Here is a 20,398-nt window from a genome sequence, read left to right on the forward strand (position 1 = left end):
GAGGGTGAAAAGGAGACAAAGGAAGAGAAGGAGGATGAGAAGAAGGTGAAGAAGAAGGAGGAGTAGAAGAAGTAGGAGGAGTAGAAGAAGAAGGTGAAGAAGGAGAAGAAGAATGATGGAAGAGGAGTAGAAGAAGGGGGTGAGATGGAGAAGGGGGTGAGATGGAGAAGGGGGTGAGATGGAGAAGGGGGTGAGATGGAGAAGGGGGAGAAGAAGGGGGAGAAGAATGGGAAGAAGAAGAAAAGGATAAGGAGGAGAAGGAAGTGAAGAATGAAGAGAAGAGTATGATGAGGAGTCGAAGAAGTGGACGAAGACAAGAACGAGAAGGCAGAGAAGAATGAGTAAGAGGAGGAGGAATAGGAGGAAGGAGAAGAGGTGGGGGAGTAGAAGGAAGAAGAAGAAGAGGTGGAGGAGGTGGAGGAGGTGAGAAGGAGGAGCGGAATGAGGAGGAAGAGGAGTGGGAGGAGGAGGAGGAGAAGGAGGAGGAGGAGGATGAGTAAGAGGTGGAGGAGGAGGAGGAGGTGAGGGAGAAAGAGGAAGAGGAGGAGGATGATGATGAAGAGTTGGTATAGGAGGGAGTTGTGGTGGAGTAAGAGGAGGAGGTGTAGGACGAAGAGAGAAATGAGGATGAGGAGGATAGTAGGAATAAAAAGAGAAGGTAGAGTAAGAAGAAGGAGAAAGACAGTAAAGGAAAGGAAAAAGAATTGGCGGTGGCGACGGACAGACGGAGGAAGAAAAAGCTTTGAATAACAGCGGGAATCATAATCACATCATTATCAGGTCTTATCGATATGACTCAGTCGATATGATACTTTTATCGATATACTTGCCAGACTTCGATATATTGGTGTAGATATTATGTTGATAATTTCACCATTCCTCCTCTCTAAAAATAATTATTATGTATCAAAAACTTATGATCTATAAACATGTATGAATGTATTAATATTTAAAAGAAGTGAATTCATTGAAATTGAAATTTTTAAAATGGTTAGTTATGACATTGGAAGGTTGGAAGCATGTTCCCAGAACGCTCTCATATCATCAGCTGTTGTGTCACATTCATAACCTCTTTTGATCTCTAGCTCAGCTCTCAGCTCTAGCTTTCTAGCTCTTTCTCTTCAAAGTTATGTATTCATTGCCACATCCAAAAGTAATTCAATTTAGAAAGTTTTGAGAAGAATTAAGAACTGAACACCTTATCCAATTCTCTAAATTCTCTGTTACCTCAAATTCGGAGCTAAAAACATGATTCCATCTTATCCCTTTTTATTGAGTGGTCCTGTTATCAAAGGGTTTGGAAGAGGGTCAAAACAACTGGGAATTCCCACAGGTAAGTTTTATTACTTACGTAATAATGATTAAATATCTTTTCCAGTACCTACTCTTATAATAATACCCATAATAATTATTGTTATCAAGGTTCATAATTTTCCATCACTCCTAAACGACAATTGAAAAATTGGATTCATAATAATTTCAGTTTGCAATTTTAAAATGTTCAACTGTAAAATCAATGTAACTCAGTTTTTTTTAAGATTTCCATGTTATATAATTCCTTTTATTGAATATGTAATTGAATAAAATAACAGTTGACAACGTTGAACTTGATTAGCACCGTTTTATTGTCTTAATAGCAAATACTTTTTATGCTAGAATAGCTAGTTAGTCTACTAAAGTGATATTACTTGATAGGCTTATATTCTGTGTTACTTATGTCTTTCTTTTACTTATTGATTGGATAGGGATATCAATATTATTTATGTCAATCAAATGCTAAATTTTAACTTCAGTGACATTATCTCTATATTTTTGTTACATTATCTTGTTGCTAGGAGAATTTGCAATACTTAAACTGCATTAAATTGTAGAATCCCACATGCTTCCTCAATAAAATTCCAGATAGGGCTATTTTTGTATAGTTCAATAGAGAGAATCAATACAAACGCTTCATGCTAACAGACAAATCAATTGATTAATTCAGGGACCTTGACGCTTAAAGCCTAATAGACATACATAAAAATTTTTATGACCTCAAAGTCAATGTGAAATCAAGAGTCATGGCTATTACCGTAATTGAATTGGCCAATTTAAATTTGCAAACACTGCAAGATAGGCTATCTTCTAGAAAAGGTCTTAGATATAATTATATTCTTTCAAAGGAGCCATTGATGTTTTACCAGATAAATTTTTTTAGTATAATGTTTATTTTGACTGCAAATTTTTGTGATTTTTTTATAACTTTTTTTATAACCTCATTTGGACAATTTTTATCAAAATTAGAAAAACAGTTTTGGGTTTATCCTGTTGATTCTCTTCCTATCATTGATTTGATATTGTAATTGTTGAATGAATGTTTATGAACTTACCATTTTTATTAATAGGCCAACTGATTTTTAATTATAGCCTATGTATTGAATATGTATTGTATTAAAGTTGAATAAATAAATAAATCTTAAATTATTTTTGAGTATTGTGAGGTTCACCTTATAACGGAAGTGGTGAAAAATGAGAGAACAGCGATGCCGATTCTCTGGCTTGCCACTACCCTCTATAGGGGATAGCTGATACCGGTATATCTGATGAAATATTAACTGCTTATTCTGGTTGAAAATAATCATTAATAATTATTTTATTCGTCAAAATAAAATAATAATTATTATATCGGCTGGCTCAGGTCTGGTGTCAGAGTTTTCAGGTCGCACCTGAACAATTCCAAGGCCTCTGACATGACCTAACGATTGTTTCTAGGCAGCCGGGACCGACGAAGTAACGTGTCCATCTTCAACACGGGAGTGGCCCTAGAGAAAATACATTTTTTAATAATTATTGGAATTGAGATTGGATATTTTATTAATATTGATTATATTTCTACTTTGTTGAAAAAGCAACCTTTCGGAGTTAAAAAAGGATAGCGCTATCTGATTTGACGAATAATAGACAAGGATAGTGACATCAATGTCAATCAAATGCTGCCATTATAACGTGGACCGCACTATACAACTAAAGTGCGGACCACGTTATAATAGCAGTGGAGAAAGATAGGAGAACAACGTTGTCGATCCTCTGTCTTGCCAATGCCGGTTTATTGATGGTAATATTAACTGTTCATTCTCATTTAAAATAATATATTATATTTTATCAAGCTAGAAATTATATTTTCAATGATTTCATAATGGATTTTCTTAATCAAGATTAAATATTTTGATAAAAATTAAATAATAAGATTATGATTGATGAAGATTAAATAATTTAAATTAATTATATTTCTACATTGTTAAAAACGATTGGCAACAGGGTCTCTTCTTCAAACTTCGCTTCCTCCATTTGATAAATATGTGCTGGAGACAATTGAAGATCCCAGAAGTTTGGAAAGTGTCTACAGTCAAAGCAAGAAAGAGATAGCGCTATCCGCTTTGTTGAATGATAGACAAGGACAGCAGTACAATTGCTAATCAAACACTGCCATTATAACGTGGACCGCACTATGGTTGTAGGTTTGTGAAAACACTTCAGCTGTCTATAGTTTAAGAATCTTGTCTTATGACAGTTTTTTTATGTTCTTGATTTGTTCACTTTTGGTCACACCTATGACCACGCCATGAACAGAAACACATTATTATTATTATTATTATTAATCATGTGATGTCATATTAATTGTTAATCAATTAACATTAAAATGTTCTATTTTTTCTCTAGCAAACTATCCTGACGAGATAGTAGAGAAACTACCTTCTGAATTGAATTCGGGCATCTACTTTGGATGGGCGCAGGTAGATTGCAGTCCAGTTTACTGCATGGTCACAAGCATAGGCTGGAATCCATACTACAAAAATACCAAGAAATCTGTGGTAAGTAGATTACTTCTTGCACAATATGTCGAGTGTAGAAAAAGTAAAATGTTTTAGATTCTGATAATTTTACTTTGAATGTATCAACTTTTGATAACGTTCAGAAATAATTTAATAGGCTGTTCATTGAAGCCAGGACTAACAAATTATATTAAAACTATATAAACTAATGCATGACACTTTGTGGAACTAAACGCCGTATGGTGGCGCCAGCATCCTCACAATGCTGATTTCTCCACTCAAAACTCGTCATCAGAATTCAAATTTTAGACAGAATGTGGGGCACGTTGTAGGACAAATATCTCAGTACAAAAATTTATTATTCTCCTATTCTAATTTCAGGTTAGTATCGTCTATGATTTTTCACAAATATTTTTATTGTTCTACTCACAGAAATTAATTACTTGAAATGTTAATATTTGGATGTTCAACTGAAATGAATTATAGTTAACCGCACGAAAATAATTCGATGGAAATTTGAACAGGTGAGTGCAACGTTGCCAAATAAGAGTTGGTCAACGCCTCCCACAGCTGTTTATTAATGAGAATCAATTGATTTTTTTCATAATACACCTGAAGAATTGGCAACGTTTATGGGTACGGTGAAGGGGGGTGAGGAGGTACTCAGCCGTTCCAATTTCCATCGGACCATTATCGTGCGGTTGACTATAGTAGACGCTCTTACAACACACTGGTTTCAGTATGACAAAGGCTTAAGCGGTCCCTAGATATCCAATATTATTGTACAAAATCAGTACCTACTTATTGACCGAAGCGAAGCTGAGGTCTTAGTTTCGACTCGATCGGCTTTTGTCTGTTTGTTTGTTTGTACCGCAGTTACAGTCGCAGTTATTGTCCGATTTGGATGAAATTTGGTATGCAAGTTCTTTGAAACAAGTATGAACAAACGTATGTGTAACGATTTTTGATAAGACCTCTGGTTTTTTTTGTAATTTGAAAAAACCTTAAACTAACCTCAATCCAGAAAAGATGTGTCTTTGTAGATACAGCAATTCATGTTCATACTTTTTCGCATCTATTGTTACGAGCACATGGTGACCAAGTTGGTTAGACCGTGAGCTCTCACACTGTGGGACCCAGGTTCAAATCTCGTTCCTACCAATTTTTTTTGCAGATGATAATAATTGTTTTATCTTATTCTAATAATATATCATTATTAAATAAATTATTATGATTAGATAGAATTATTAAATTGAATCATCTTATTATAATTATTAGATTGATTTATCAAATTATAATTTGATAAATTATTTTTAAAAAATCTTTATTGCATTGGAGTCCAATACTGCAGTTGTAGAAAGAAATTTGTATGTAAAGGTATAAAGGTTAATTTTGTTTTTCTTTTTGTGTAGTTGAGAAGTTGATATTGTGGTAATTATTCATATTGAATGAAAAAGACTAAGAAATTGTTAAAAAACCACGGATTCATTGATACTTAGAAAGACCGGTTTCGGTGATTATACCATTGTCAATCTCTGATAAACTCTGATAAAGACCGAAACCGGTCTTTCTAAGTATCAATGAATCCGTGGTTTTTTAACAATTTCTTAGTCTTTAAAAGGTAAAATTTGTATGTATTTGATATAAAGAAACCTCCTTGATAAGTCCAGTGTCCCTTCAAACAGTGTCTCTAGCACTTTCAATGGAAAAAATAATAGATGACATGGTTAAATCTTCACAATATTCTGTACTTATTTTACTGGCCCTTCTCATTAGATTGAAAGTTTTATTCATGAGCGAGGTCTACTGTTCGCAGAACTACTAGTAAAATCAGGCCTCACAGCTATAGAATAATCACTCTGTTTAAATTAGAAATGACTTTCGCCTGATGTTATAAGTAGGTACTAGATTGTATAATTGACCGAAGCGAAGCTGAGGTCCTACTTTCGACTCAATCGGCTTTTGTGTGTCTGTCTGTTTGTTTGTACCGCAGTTACAGGCGCAGTAATTGTTTAAATTGGATGAAATTTCGTATACAAGTACTTTGAAACAAGGCGCGTCGACGTATAGGGTATATATACGTTTTTTTTTTTGAAATTTTGCTTTTTAAATAGAATACAAAAGGAAAAGGAGTCTCCTTCGAACGCCAATATTACCGTAAAACCAGACTATAGAATTATTCATCCTAAATCAACTGTCGAGTGGATTATTAATTGTATGCAATGACGCATGCAATATTAATATCTCAATGTAATTAAGTAAAAAATCAGCTGCTGTGTGGACTATTAGTTGCATGCAATTTAATAACTGAAAGTAACATGGTATTTTCTCTCGACCTTTCTCTGCTTTCAACTCGGGCTGACCTGTTGTCAGTATGTCTTGAAGCAGATTAGCTTTTGATGTTAGCATTTTTGATACAGTAACCCCAACAGTCATTAGTCGTTTTCTTGCCAACATAACTGAACAGGACAGAATTTACTCCGATGGACAGAAGAGGCTGTGGTTTATAACTGCGCGAGGTCTAGTGTTCACAGAACTACTAGTAATATAGGCCTCTTCACAACTCTAATGCCATAGATAATAATGGTTTTGTTCTCTTAACAATCTATGGGCAATATATTTTTGACGTAGTCATGTACTTTAAAAATACTCGTCAACAGGATCAAGAAACGAAACACATGGGCTACAAAACCAGATTTCTATTTATATCACCTGTATAGGTGAGGGGATAGCCCCTCCATCAATCCGAAGAGAAATAGCTGGTAGGACTGAGCGTACTCGACAGGTTAACGACAACAGACACCCAATGTTCGGCCACACCCCTGCAAATCACCGGCTGAAGTCCCGACGCAGCTTTCTGACAGAGACACAGGAGCTTGGCTCCTCGGCTCAACAGGAAAGAATTAGACTATGGCATGAGAGTACAGACGCCACTGACTTGGTGTTGAGGGAGCAACTTCCAACAGGAGCAGAGCTGTCAATATGGCAAATGGAAAACTCTGAACCGCCTCAGAGCAGAGTGTGCCTGCACAAAAGAAAATCGCACAACTTGGAGGCAGATAGAGGACCCGTACTGCGACTGTGGCGATATCCAGTCAGATGACCACCTCCTGAAATGTTGTCTTGCTCCAGCATGCACTCGACAAGACCTCTTTGAATTTAATGACGAAGATGTTAAAACAGTGGATTTTTATTTTAATTTAGGCATTTAATCACCTATCACCTGACACGCACGAACGAACGAACACCAGATTTGGAAGGTTAGAGGAGAGGCATAGATTGGATTTATTCAAGAAAAAAACATTTTTTATGGGGAGAAAATTTTTCAATAAACTTCCTAGAGAGTTGAAAGAAATAGAGAAGGTTGAATACCTACAAAAAAAATAATGGAATATCTGGTGGGACTATCCCTATACTCTTTGCAGGAGTATGTCAATTTGACTGCAAGATTTTAGAATATTGTTTTTTATCAGAATTTTTGACTTCTGTATGTGTAAAGGATGATTTTGTGACGATATTAATAATTCTTGTTGTAATTTGATGTATTTTGTGCATTTTGATGAATAAAGACATTTTCAATTAAATTCAATTCAACTCATTAAACGTTTTCAATACGACTACCATAATTTTAACTCTTTATATTTCTTTTCTTTCAGGAGACTCACATTCTACATGAGTTTGACTCGGATTTCTACGGTTCGAATCTGAAGATATGCATAGTAGACTACATCAGGCCTGAAATGGACTTCAACTCAGTTGGTAAGGGTCACAATAATTGAAATCAATTTACAGTATTTCCTCTTCAATTATACAGTACAAGCATCAGAAAGTTAGTAGTACAGAGACACATGGAGTTTTTACTTTCCTTGCCCTATTACCATAGGTAAGGAAAGTATTGCTTTCCAAAGAAAATTTAAGGTACCCTAATTTCATGTTTTCTATAAGTTTCAAGGTCCCCTGAGTCCAAAAACATGACTTTTGGGTGTTGGTCTGTGTGTGTGTGTCTGTGAACACGATAACTCCATTCCTAATTAACCGATTGACTTGAAATTTTAAACTTAAGGTCCTTATACCATGAGGATCCGACAATAAGAAATTCAATAAAATTCAATTCAAAATGGCGGATAATGGCTAAAAATCGTGTTTTTCACGGTTTTCTCGAAAACGGCTCTAACGATTTTCTTCAAATTCATACCCTAGATAGCTATTTATAATCCCTATCAACTGACATAAGCCTCATTTCTGGGAAAATTGCAGGAGCTTCGTAATATTCCTGAGAAGAATGAATTTTGTTAAATTTCTATCACAATTTTCTCAAAAATGACTTGACCGGTTTTTTCAAATTCATATCCTGTATAGTTATATATCAGCTCTATTAACTGGCATGAGTCTCCTCCCTGAGAAATTAACAGGGGGTCCACCCCATCCTTGAGAAATTTACTTTGTAACCTTCTTCTCGTGCGTGAGGTAGGTAGGTAGGTAGAGCAGTTTATTCAAAAGAATACATGTCGATATTTTATTTGTAGAACTGCTGTTATGACAACTTTTAAAAAATCCTCAAATTTCATAATTCAAAGTAAGGAAAATGTACTCTGAAAACAATAACAATAGTATAATCATAGTTTTAATTATTTAGCCGCCAATCGGCATAATGTTATTCCCCTAGATTATCCTCGTTTAAGAATGAGGCTTATAGATCAATGAGCAAGGAAAGTTGTGTGAGTGTACCACACCAGATTTTTTCAGAAGAGTCGGCAGTGTAAGAAGCTCTCCGATTGGCTGATTTCCGAATGCCAACCCAATCAGCCAATCGGAGAGCTTCCTGCCATGCCGACTCGTCTGATACTAAACGCTTTGTGTGGCTTAGCCCAAAATATTCTGTACATGGGTTATCTGGGTACATGATGCCGGTGTACGAAGACGATTCTGAATCATATTTATTTTTATATAATGTACAACCTGTTGCCATCTCACTTAACAGAAATATCAGGAAGAAAATTTAGAATTCTATTGAGGAAGGAGCTGCATTCTATTGGTGCATATTCAGTGGAGGAGTTCAATGAATATTCTAAATTATATTATTTTTTCCTACAGTTACGTTGAAAAGTGGCCATTGCTGTACTGATTACAGAACGCAAAGAATCACTTTTCCGCTCTAGTGCGGGAAAAATTTTTCTGCACTCCAGATTTGCAACATGGCAACGCAAAATACTTAGTAGGTTATATGGAGCAACAGTGCAGCAAAATCAAAATGAAGTTGGTAACAGTGACTGCTGTGGCTGCTATAGTGAGCAGAGGTGCAACCAAGCACAACGCGCTAATTATTATTCATTATATATTATAACCAAGGACAACGAGGACTTTAGGAATTTAGGATTAAGGTTTTTATCAATAATAAAATTACACAGAAAAACATTTGATGCATTTCAGGCAATTTTACCCATAATTACCCACTTTTCATATTCAATGGTAACTGTAGGAAAAACTTAATGTGAAATACGTGCGCAAAGTTCCTCTGCTGCACTCAAGAAACCATTCCGCCCTCGCCTACGGCTCGGGCGTAAACGTTTCTTTCGGTGCAGCAAACTGTCACTTTGCGCACTAGTTGCACAAATAACTATTTCAGATTGATGAGTTGGTGTAGAAATTGAAAAGGACATAACCTATGTATGATATTTGGACAATTTTAAACTAAATTAGGAAATTGAAAAAGTTTTGGGCAATAGCCTGTTTTTCTTTGCCGATCATTGTATTGTTTGTGCTAACCCGATAAATGAATACTACAAACCTCAAGTTGGAGGCTTAAGATGATTATATACATTTTCTTGTTGACCGAGCGAAGTGAGGTCTAAGATTCAAGTCGACGGTTTGGCATTTCTCTTAATGTTTAAATGTTTTTATGTTGCGCATTTACGGCGAAACGCGGTAATAGATTTTCATGAAATTTGACAGGTATGTTCCTTTTTTAATTGCGCGTCGACGTATAGACAAGGTTTTTGGAAATTTTGCTTTTCAAGGATAATATAAAACGAAAAAGGAGCCTCCTTCATACGCCAATATTGGAGTAAAAATCAGACTATAGAATTATTCATCATAAATCAGCTGTCGAGTGGATTATAAATTGCATGCAATTCAATATCTCAATGTAACTTAGTGAAAAAACAGCTGTTGTGTGGACTATTAATTGCATGCAGTAAGGCATGCAATTGATAACTTGAAGTGACATAGAATTTTCTCCCGACTTTTCTCTGCTTTCAACTCGGTAAGCTTTTGATGATACTGTAGTAGCATAGTTGTTTACAACAAATTAGCATTCAAATGATAATAAGTATAACTAATATTAATAATTATTGTCGATACAACATTTGAAACAACCATTAGTTGTTTACACACCGATATCTCGCCGACACGTCAGGGAAGGACATAATTCACTCTGATGTAGGCTGTAGTTTTTAACTGCGCGAGGTCTACTGTTCACAGAACTACTAGTTGTATAAATTTGACAAATCCATACACCTCTTTTTGTAGGAGGTCAGTGGATGAAATGAAATATAAGTTACATAGAGGAAGTTGCTAAGTAATAGATTATTGAGAAACGAAGAACATTTATGGTACTCAAAATTATTGACATTCTCAGTCAATAGAGAGAGAATCATACTTAAATAAAATAATTAATAAAATTAAATATTTATTAAATCATGCTATATTTTGTGGGACGAATTTGAACAGTACAGAATACAGAAACTGTAACCGTAATGATTAACTCTTAATCATTATTTGAAACTCACATCTACTGAAGGCTATTTTCCAATTACCTCCGAAAAGTATGGTCTGTGAACGATGTAAATAAAACATAATTATTAACATTCTATTATTAAGTAGTTATACTAGTAGTTCTGTGAACATTAGACCTCTGCAGTTAAAAACTCCAGCCTCCATCAGAGTGAATTATGTCCTGTCCTGACGTGTCGGCGAGATATCGGTGTGTAAACAACTAATGGCTGTTTCAAATGTTGTATCGACAATAATTATTAATATTAGTTATAATTATTATCATTTGAATGCTAATTTGTTGTAAAGAACTATGCTACTACAGTACTTATCATCAAAAGCTTACCGAGTTGAAAGCAGAGAAAAGTCGGGAGAAAATTCTATGCTACTTCAAGTTATTAATTGCATGCCTCACTGCATGCTATAAAAAGTCCACACAACAGGTGTTTTTTCACTAAGTTACATTGAGATATTGAATTGCATGCGTCATTGCAGGCAATTTATAATCCACTCGACAGCTGATTTATGATGAATAATTCTATAGTCTGATTTTTACTCTAATATTGGCATATGAAGGAGGTTCCTTGTTCCTTTTATATTATCCTTGGAATGCAAAATTTCCAAAAACCCTGTATATACGTCGACGCGCAATTTATAAAGAAACATACCTGTCAAATTTCATGAAAATCTATTACCGCGTTTCGCCGTAAATGCGCAACATATAAACATAAAGAGAAATGCAAAACCGTCGACTTGAATCTTAGACCCCACTTCGCTCGGTCAATTATTAACTACTTAACATTATATTAACTATTTTAACATTATATTAACTATTTTAACATTATATTAACTATTTTAACATTATATTATTATTAAGTAGCAAATAGACTACAACCCAGAATATGAATAAATGCAAATGTGTTAATGTAAGATGTGTTTGCACTTTGGAAGTAGATGTTTGATGGAATGCAATTTGCGTTCAGATTACTAGTAATTTTATAATGCATTGGCTCGGTTGCACAAAAGCTTGTTAAATTTCAATCGTGATTAAATGTCACGAGAACCAATCAGAGAAGGCTTTTTTGAAAGAAGGTTTTTATCTTATTGGTTCTTGAAATATTTAATCACAGTTAAAATTCAACAGGCTTCTGTGCAACTTAGCCTCTATCTTTTTAACATAATCTTCTTTTTTAATCAAACACAACTTAGTGTAAATTTCAATGGCGAAAGACGCTTAATAACTTGTTTGAAGCAGCGTTTTGTATTGTTTGATATAGCCTACTCAGTTCAAATACATTTGATATACACAGTTCAAATAGTAGGCCTTCTACACAATGTCACACATTCAAACTGATAGCAAATAATTATCTTTTCGCCACACTTTGATGTAATAAGCTGGTTTACGTGCGTCATATGGAGGCCGAAAGTGATTGTTTTCCGACCAGGACGGTAAAACTTTACGGCCCTAGGGCTGTAATAGTATATTTCGCACCTAGGGCCGAAAATGAGACTTTTCCGGCTCGAAATCGGTTTTCAAGTCCGAGGCCGTAGGCCGAGGACTAGAAAAGATTGAGAGCCGGAAAAACATTTTTGCCCATGGTGAGAACGATATTTTTCGCCACACACAAAAATAAACAATATAATATCGAATAATTGTTTATTAGAACTTCCGAAAGCAAAACAGAAGGTCATAGCTCTAGCAAATCTGAGGTAATCTGATTATCAGGAAATTGTCCAAGTATTTTTATTTTTATTCTGATTTGTCTAAATAACCTAAAGATTATGTTTAATTATGTAAGAGTTGAGTTCATACTTTTTATTATTCCAAATGACAATGAGATGATATTATTATAATGTTTTGATTCTTGAATAATAAAGACAAATAATGAAAGTTTTTTGATCAGCTGTTTTAGCACACTTGAAATTTGGCCAATCTGAATGTCAACGTCAACAATGCTTGTTGTCGTCGACTTCGGAATTTAGGTTAGAGGTCTATCCTACTCTGAAAATCGAATTTGAATAGTTATATATATATCTTATCTGTATTTTATTCATCCAAATAAATGATAGTATCTTATTGCAGAATACTTATTCAACTCTAGAAGCATAAACTGATTCCGTTTCATAAACCATTTTTGTAAACACATTCACAATCAAATCAGAATCAGCTGACTTCAAGGTTATTTAACAGCCCTATGCCGTAAAATTTTTTTTCGCCACACTGCACAGAAAGCAGCTGTTTTCCAGTCCCTACGTAGATCTGAAAGACCTTGTTTGCAGATGACGTCAGAAAATGGTTTCTTTTCCGGTCTAGCCCAGAAAGTTGTCTCTTTCCAGCCGCTCATGGAAGTAGTTAATAAGTCATCCGCTAGATCGGGCGAGTGTCCACTTTCATCATCAGTGCTGAAGTCGCCATGATTTCAGTTCCAGTTTCGAATCAAACTAATTCGCTTCGCAACCAGTTTTATTCAATTATTTATTGTTGATTAGTGCATTCCGAATTTTCAAAAATGCTTGAAGATGAAGACTGTGGTATTCCAAGTGAAATTTTAAAAGAATCTGAAATCCTGACTGCAAATCTTCTACCACTAAAATCAAGAGATAGGTACGATAGCTTAACGAGTATTTTTTTTTTGTATTCTTTATTTATTTTGTCAGCAATACCTGTAGTGTGGCGAAAAATATCGTTCGCACCATGGGCAAAAATGTTTTTCCAGCTCTCAATCTTTTCTAGTCCTCGGCCTACGGCCTCGGACTTGAAACCGATTTCGAGCTGGAAAAATCTCATTTTCTGCTCTAGGTGCGAAATATACTATACCGGCCTGGTCAGAAAACAATCATTTTCGGCCTCCATATGACGCACGTAAACCAGCTCATTACATCCAAGTGGGGCGAAAAATGACCTTGAATAACAGCTGATCGTGTCCGATCTCACAAAAATCATAGAGAGATAATCTCATAATGACTGTAATAAACTACTAATTATGTATCGTGAATCGCGGTATTATGTCTATAATAATATATTTTATAAATTACTGTTTCATAATTAATATTTATTATTGTGCTTTTGATATCAAACAATAGAATACGGTGATATATCTCCATAGCATCAACAATATAATGTTGGCTACATTGTCCATTGTCAGAAAGGTACGTATCGCAAGTATTTAAAAGTGAAGAATCGAATTTGAATTCAAAGTACAATAATTGTATCAATATTTAAAAGTGAGGTAGAGTAATAGGCTAATTGTTTTTTTTTTATTATCGAATTCCACTTCTTAATGCAATACAATCAACAATAATAATAAGCAAATACAGCAGAGATCTGAAGTTTAAGGTAAGCCTACTGGTGAAACTCAGCCTTGACTGAAAATGCCTAGTAATTTTTCTGTAATTCATTATTAAAACTTTTAGATAATTTTTCTTCAATATTAAACCATAAGAGAAAACATTAGGCCCACTCAAGATTGAATCTTCGAATGTTTTCTCTATGATTTAACTATTTTCAGAGCATATTTTGTTGTGAAATGCCAGCAAACCGGCTTCAATTTGCGCTATACTCTATTATTATAGTGCCTACATAGCCTACGTTATCTGACTTAATTCAGAGTGAAAATTTTATTGTGAGACAGATAATAATATTAATTTTAATAATATAAGTCATGAGCCAAAGTCTGTTGTACGGTTTCTTTTTAGGAGTGAAGTAAACTTTTTTAGAAGTCTAGTATTACAGTATTACGTGTATGCTAAGGGTTATCAGTCAGGCCCAAACGTTCAACAGTACGGAATAGCCGAGAGCGTAAAGGCGTATACATCAGTCAGAACTCAAAGCTCAGTGAATAACAAACATGATCTAGGTTCGAATCTCGGTCAATGACTTTTTTTTTGTCGATGAATTTCAACTTTTATTACCTATTTTTATATTAGTTACCGTAATTTAAATTTCAATCAATTTTTAGATATATTATTTTGAGACAAAACTGTGAAATATGCAATTATATTAATTTTTCATCACATTATTTCAAAATAGTAATGAAAATTCTATTCATCCACCTATCCATGATATTGCACCGGGCGCAAAGCTCGCGCCTAATATTAATAGTATAAAAATATGGTAATTATGTAAATTATTAATTAGTAATAATAAAATTACACAGAAAAACATTTGATGCATTTCAGGCAATTTTACCCATAATTACCCACTTTTCATATTCAATGGTAACTGTAGGAAAAACTTAATGTGAAATACGTGCGCAAAGTTCCTCTGCTGCACTCAAGAAACCATTCCGCCCTCGCCTACGGCTCGGGCGTAAACGTTTCTTTCGGTGCAGCAAACTGTCACTTTGCGCACTAGTTGCACAAATAACTATTTCAGATTGATGAGTTGGTGTAGAAATTGAAAAGGACATAACCTATGTATGATATTTGGACAATTTTAAACTAAATTAGGAAATTGAAAAAGTTTTGGGCAATAGCCTGTTTTTCCTTTGCCGATCATTGTATTGTTTGTGCTAACCCGATAAATGAATACTACAAACCTCAAGTTGGAGGCTTAAGATGATTATATACATTTTCTTGTTGACCGAGCGAAGTGAGGTCTAAGATTCAAGTCGACGGTTTGGCATTTCTCTTAATGTTTAAATGTTTTTATGTTGCGCATTTACGGCGAAACGCGGTAATAGATTTTCATGAAATTTGACAGGTATGTTCCTTTTTTAATTGCGCGTCGACGTATAGACAAGGTTTTGGAAATTTTGCTTTTCAAGGATAATATAAAACGAAAAAGGAGCCTCCTTCATACGCCAATATTAGAGTAAAAATCAGACTATAGAATTATTCATCATAAATCAGCTGTCGAGTGGATTATAAATTGCATGCAATTCAATATCTCAATGTAACTTAGTGAAAAAACAGCTGTTGTGTGGACTATTAATTGCATGCAGTGAGGCATGCAATTGATAACTTGAAGTGGCATAGTATTTTCTCCCGACTTTTCTCTGCTTTCAACTCGGTAAGCTTTTGATGATACTGTAGTAGCATAGTTGTTTACAACAAATTAGCATTCAAATGATAATAAGTATAACTAATATTAATAATTATTGTCGATTCAACATTTGAAACAACCATTAGTTGTTTACACACCGATATCTCGCCGACACGTCAGGAAGGACATAATTCACTCTGATGTAGGCTGTAGTTTTTAACTGCGCGAGGTCTACTGTTCACAGAACTACTAGTTGTATAATTTGACAAATCCATACACCTCTTTTTGTAGGAGGTCAGTGGATGAAATGAAATGAAATATAAGTTACATAGAGGAAGTTGTTGAGTAATAGATTATTGAGAAACGAAGAACATTTATGGTACTCAAAATTATTGACATTCTCAGTCAATAGAGAGAGAATCATACTTAAATAAAATAATTAATAAAATTAAATATTTATTAAATCATGCTTTATTTTGTGGGACGAATTTGAACAGTACAGAATACAGAAACTGTAACCGTAATGATTAACTCTTAATCATTATTTGAAACTCACATCTACTGAAGGCTATTTTCCAATTACCTCCGAAAGTATGGTCTGTGAACGATGTAAATAAAACATAATTATTAACATTCTATTATTAAGTAGTTATACTAGTAGTTCTGTGAACATTAGACCTCTGCAGTTAAAAACTCCAGCCTCCATCAGAGTGAATTATGTCCTGTCTTGACTTTTATAACCTTTGTTGCAAAAGTTTTATCAATAATAACGGGAAAGTTTCTTTTTACTTCCACATTTTATTAGCAAAGTAGTGTTAGCTGTTTAGTCACATTGTTCTATGTAAATTTTCGGTAATGCGCATTTGTCAATTGAGAATAATAATCCATTCATCAAATTACAATTGAAAAACAAAACAAATCTTGGTTTCTTAGCTTTGAAGTTGAACCTGAATTCTTTTAATAATATTGTTCAGTTATTCAGGGCTCGGCCACACAGAGAGCGATCTGATATAGGTTTCTATATACTTAGTGAGGTCCATGTTATAATGACAGTGGAAAAACGTAGGAGGACAGCGTTGCCGATTCTCTGTCTTTCCACTGCCTTCTATAGATTATAGCTGATACCGGTATATCTGATGTAATATTAAGTGTTAATTTTTGTTTTATACAATCATTTATATTTTATTCGTCAAAAAATTCATTTTTCAACTATTAATAATCATTTGTATAATTGAAATTGAATATTTTGCTAATTAATTATATTGCTACTTTGTTAAAACCCGATCTGGCAATTTAACCGAGCTAGAAAAGGATAGCGCTATCTGTATTGTTGAATGATAGACAAGAATAGCAACACAAATTTCAATAAAATATTGCCATTATAGCGTGGACCTCACTATAGGGTGTCATCCTCAGTATTTTCATTATGTATGTCGCATGTTTTTCGAACCCCTAGTACTATGCGACGGAAGGGGGTATTGCCCTGGAACAAATGTTGGCAGACGGCTCATACTCTGCCATTTCAGTCGCTATGGAGCGTTGGAACTTAGAACATCGTGTGTTCGCTGTGGAGCAGTTTTCTAGAAACAATGAATCTGTAGTGACAGTGCAACGCTTTTCCGTCAATATTTTAGAGTAGGACGTCGAGATGCAGTACCTGATCGAAATACTGTACTCCGATGGGTTGCAGCGTTAAAAAGTATTGGTTCTGTAATGAAAAAGAAACCACCTGGTCTTCCCCGTTCAGTTCGTACACCGAAAAATGTAGATCGAGTCAGTGTTGTCTACTACTGAGACCATATCGTCAATTCGATCGTCTAGGAGTAGTAACAACCGCTGTTCTGACTCGGTCTACATTTTCCGGAGACCGGTGAAGACCAGGTGGTTTGTTTTTTCATTACAGAACCAATACCTTTTAACGCTGCAACCCATCGGAGTACAGTATTTCGATCAGGTAACGATGTTGTGTCGCTGTGTTGAGTAGTTTTTTCAGAAACAATGAATCTGTACTCAAAGTGCTTCGTTCTGACTTGATCCACATTTTCCGGAGTATGGACTGAACGGGGAAAACCAGGTGGGTTTTTTTTTCATGACAGAACCAGTACTTCTAAACGCTGCAACTACAGTATTTCGAACAGGCACTGCACCTTGACGTCCAACTCTAACATATTGACGGATAAGCGTTGCACTGTGACTACAGATTCAATGGGCCATATGAATAAAGTTGAGAATTTGCTTCATTTTCTATGAATAAACGTGAGCAAAACCTTTTGCTCATGCTCATCGAAAAAATAGTTTGAGCATTTGCTCAAAAGTAAAAGCTTATGCTCAAAATTGTATGAATAAACTAGAGATCTAGAGCATTTGTTCAACTTTTGAAGCAAATGCTCCAAAAAAGGTGATTCTAGTCTGGAGCAGCTTATCACCTTTTGCTCATAGTAAACTACTATGCTCAAATACTCAACTAATTCGTGTGAGTAATAGGAAACCATACCAATACAATCACAACCAATAGTTAAGAACTAAAGAACTATAAAACTCTTTTTAGATTCAACCATGATATATATCACCATTATTCCTACAAAAGAATAAATACAAAAGATAAGAAGATAAGAGTGTAGACGATTATAAGAAGGCTATTGATATCGTAAGAATATGCTGAAGATTATTATAGAGATGACATTTTTACGCTATTATTTCAAAATTCTAAACTCAACTAACCTAAAACTCTATTCATAAATAGAAAACAGAGCAGATGACGCAAACATAAGCGGTGCCCCCTACTTGCATATTTGGCGCTTCCGTGAGCTATAAAAACAAAGTAAGGCTACAAAAGCGAATCAGCTGATGAAAAATCTTTAAAATACGTGAGCATTTGCTCCAGAGTTCAGGAGCATAAGGTAAGAGTATAAGGTAAAGCTTATTCATATAAAAATGAGCAAATGCTTTTGCTTCTACCTTATGCTCCATGCTCTTGCTCATGAGCATTTGCTCTGCTTTTATTCATATGGGCCATTGTTTCTGAAAAAAAACTGCTCGACAGCGAACACACGATATTGTACGTTCCAACTCTCCATAGCGACTGAATTGGCAGAGTATAGGCCGTCTGCCAAAACTTGTTCTAGGTCAATACCCCCTCCCGTCACGGAGTAGCGGTTCGAAAAACATGCGTTTCCTCTGCACCACTCTGTATATCACCACATCTCACCAAACACTGTTCCACTCATGTCTTATAAAATTTGACTTTGATTTGTTTTGCAGATGAACTAATTGATATGATAAAGAACGACATATCAACTGCTAAGGAAAGGCTGACTCAACCCCAGTATGAAAAATACAGGACACATCCGTTCTTCAGCCATGAAAAGAATGGCTGTGAAAGCAACGGTGAACATTCGTGAGATTCCTCCTGGTGATGTAATCAACAAGCCAACATTTCTAGATTTTGTACATTTTATAAAATTGTGGGGTGGTAGCACTGTGATATATAAATAACTTTATAGGTTTCACTAGAAAAATTTGACAATTTGAGTTAAAACTCAAACTTTGAAAACTTTGAGTTAGCACGAGAAACTTTTGACAATAAATGCATCAGTGTATTAACCAATAATAAAAATTCTTAGAGTTCATTTTAATTAAATCAACTATTATTTGGTTGATGAGATAGAAGAACGTTGTTCAAGGAAACAAATGTTAGAATTTAACAATGAATTTTAGTGCTTAGTGCCGGTTGTACAAAAGCCAAAGTTGATGAACGAATCAGAGAAGCCGTCTTATCAAAGAGGCCTTCTCTGATTGGTTCTCCTGAAATTAATGACGGTTAAAATTCAACCGGCTTCTGTGCAACCAGTCCTAAATTTATATTAAATCAATATGCTTGGTTAAAAATATGAAAGAAAGTTGTTCAAGGAAACGAACTCTAGAATTTAATACTGAGTTATAGTGCAGTTAGCTTTTACAAAAAGCCTGCTTAGAAGTAATTTGTTTGAAAATTTTGAATTTGAAATTCATACATTACAGACGTTGATTTCGATAAGATTAGTTTAAGTATAGCCTAATAAAAATGAATATCTCAAACTAAAACTATTGTAACTTATAAATAGTAGAGTATAAATACTATGCAATCTAGAAAACTTTTAGGAGAAGCCCATTATTTTAAGAATAGCCGGCTTAAAATAGTTTATTTGAAATTTTAATTTGAGAATTCATACATTACAGAAGTTAATTCTAATAAGTTTAGTTCAAGTTTAACAGAAACAAATATCTTAAACTAAAATTTGAATTCTGTAGTTGTGATACAACCTAGCAAACATGATAGAACCCCAGTTTCTATCATTTTCTCTGAATTTATAATAATTATTATAGCAATTTATAATAATTATTATAGCAATTTATAATAATTATTATAGCAATTTATAATATAATATAATTTATTTATAATAAATTGCACTGTAACTACAGATTCATTGTTTCTAGAAAACTGCTCGACAGCGAACACACGATGTTGTATGTTCCAAAGCTCCATAGCGACTGAAATGGCATAGTATGGACCGTCTGCCAACATTCGTTCCAGAGCAATTCCCGCTCTCGTCGCCGAGTACTAGTGGTTCGAAAAACATGCGTTTCTTCTGCACCACTCTGTATATCACCACATCTCACCAAACACTGTTCCACTCATGTCTTATAAAATTTGACTTTGATTTGTTTTGCAGATGAACTAATTGATATGATAAAGAACGACATATCAACTGCTAAGGAAAGGCTGACTCAACCCCAGTATGAAAAATACAGGACACATCCGTTCTTCAGCCATGAAAAGAATGGCTGTGAA

The 20,398-nt window shown here is 34.6% G+C and overlaps 1 protein-coding gene across 1 annotated transcript; it reads left to right on the forward strand.

Moving 5' to 3' along the window:
• Window positions 1-1,060: 1,060 nt before the first annotated feature.
• LOC120350903 (riboflavin kinase) lies at window positions 1,061-19,793 on the forward strand. The gene is made up of 4 exons (XM_039426160.1): window positions 1,061-1,333; window positions 3,700-3,851; window positions 7,469-7,571; window positions 18,829-19,793. Exons 1-4 carry the CDS (start codon window positions 1,249-1,251, stop codon window positions 18,966-18,968), a joined length of 480 nt encoding a protein of 159 aa, XP_039282094.1. The 5' UTR covers window positions 1,061-1,248; the 3' UTR covers window positions 18,969-19,793.
• The last annotated feature ends 605 nt before the right edge of the window (window positions 19,794-20,398 follow it).

This window comes from Nilaparvata lugens, chromosome 4 (genome assembly GCF_014356525.2).
Source record: "Nilaparvata lugens isolate BPH chromosome 4, ASM1435652v1, whole genome shotgun sequence".
Taxonomy (NCBI): domain Eukaryota; kingdom Metazoa; phylum Arthropoda; class Insecta; order Hemiptera; family Delphacidae; genus Nilaparvata; species Nilaparvata lugens.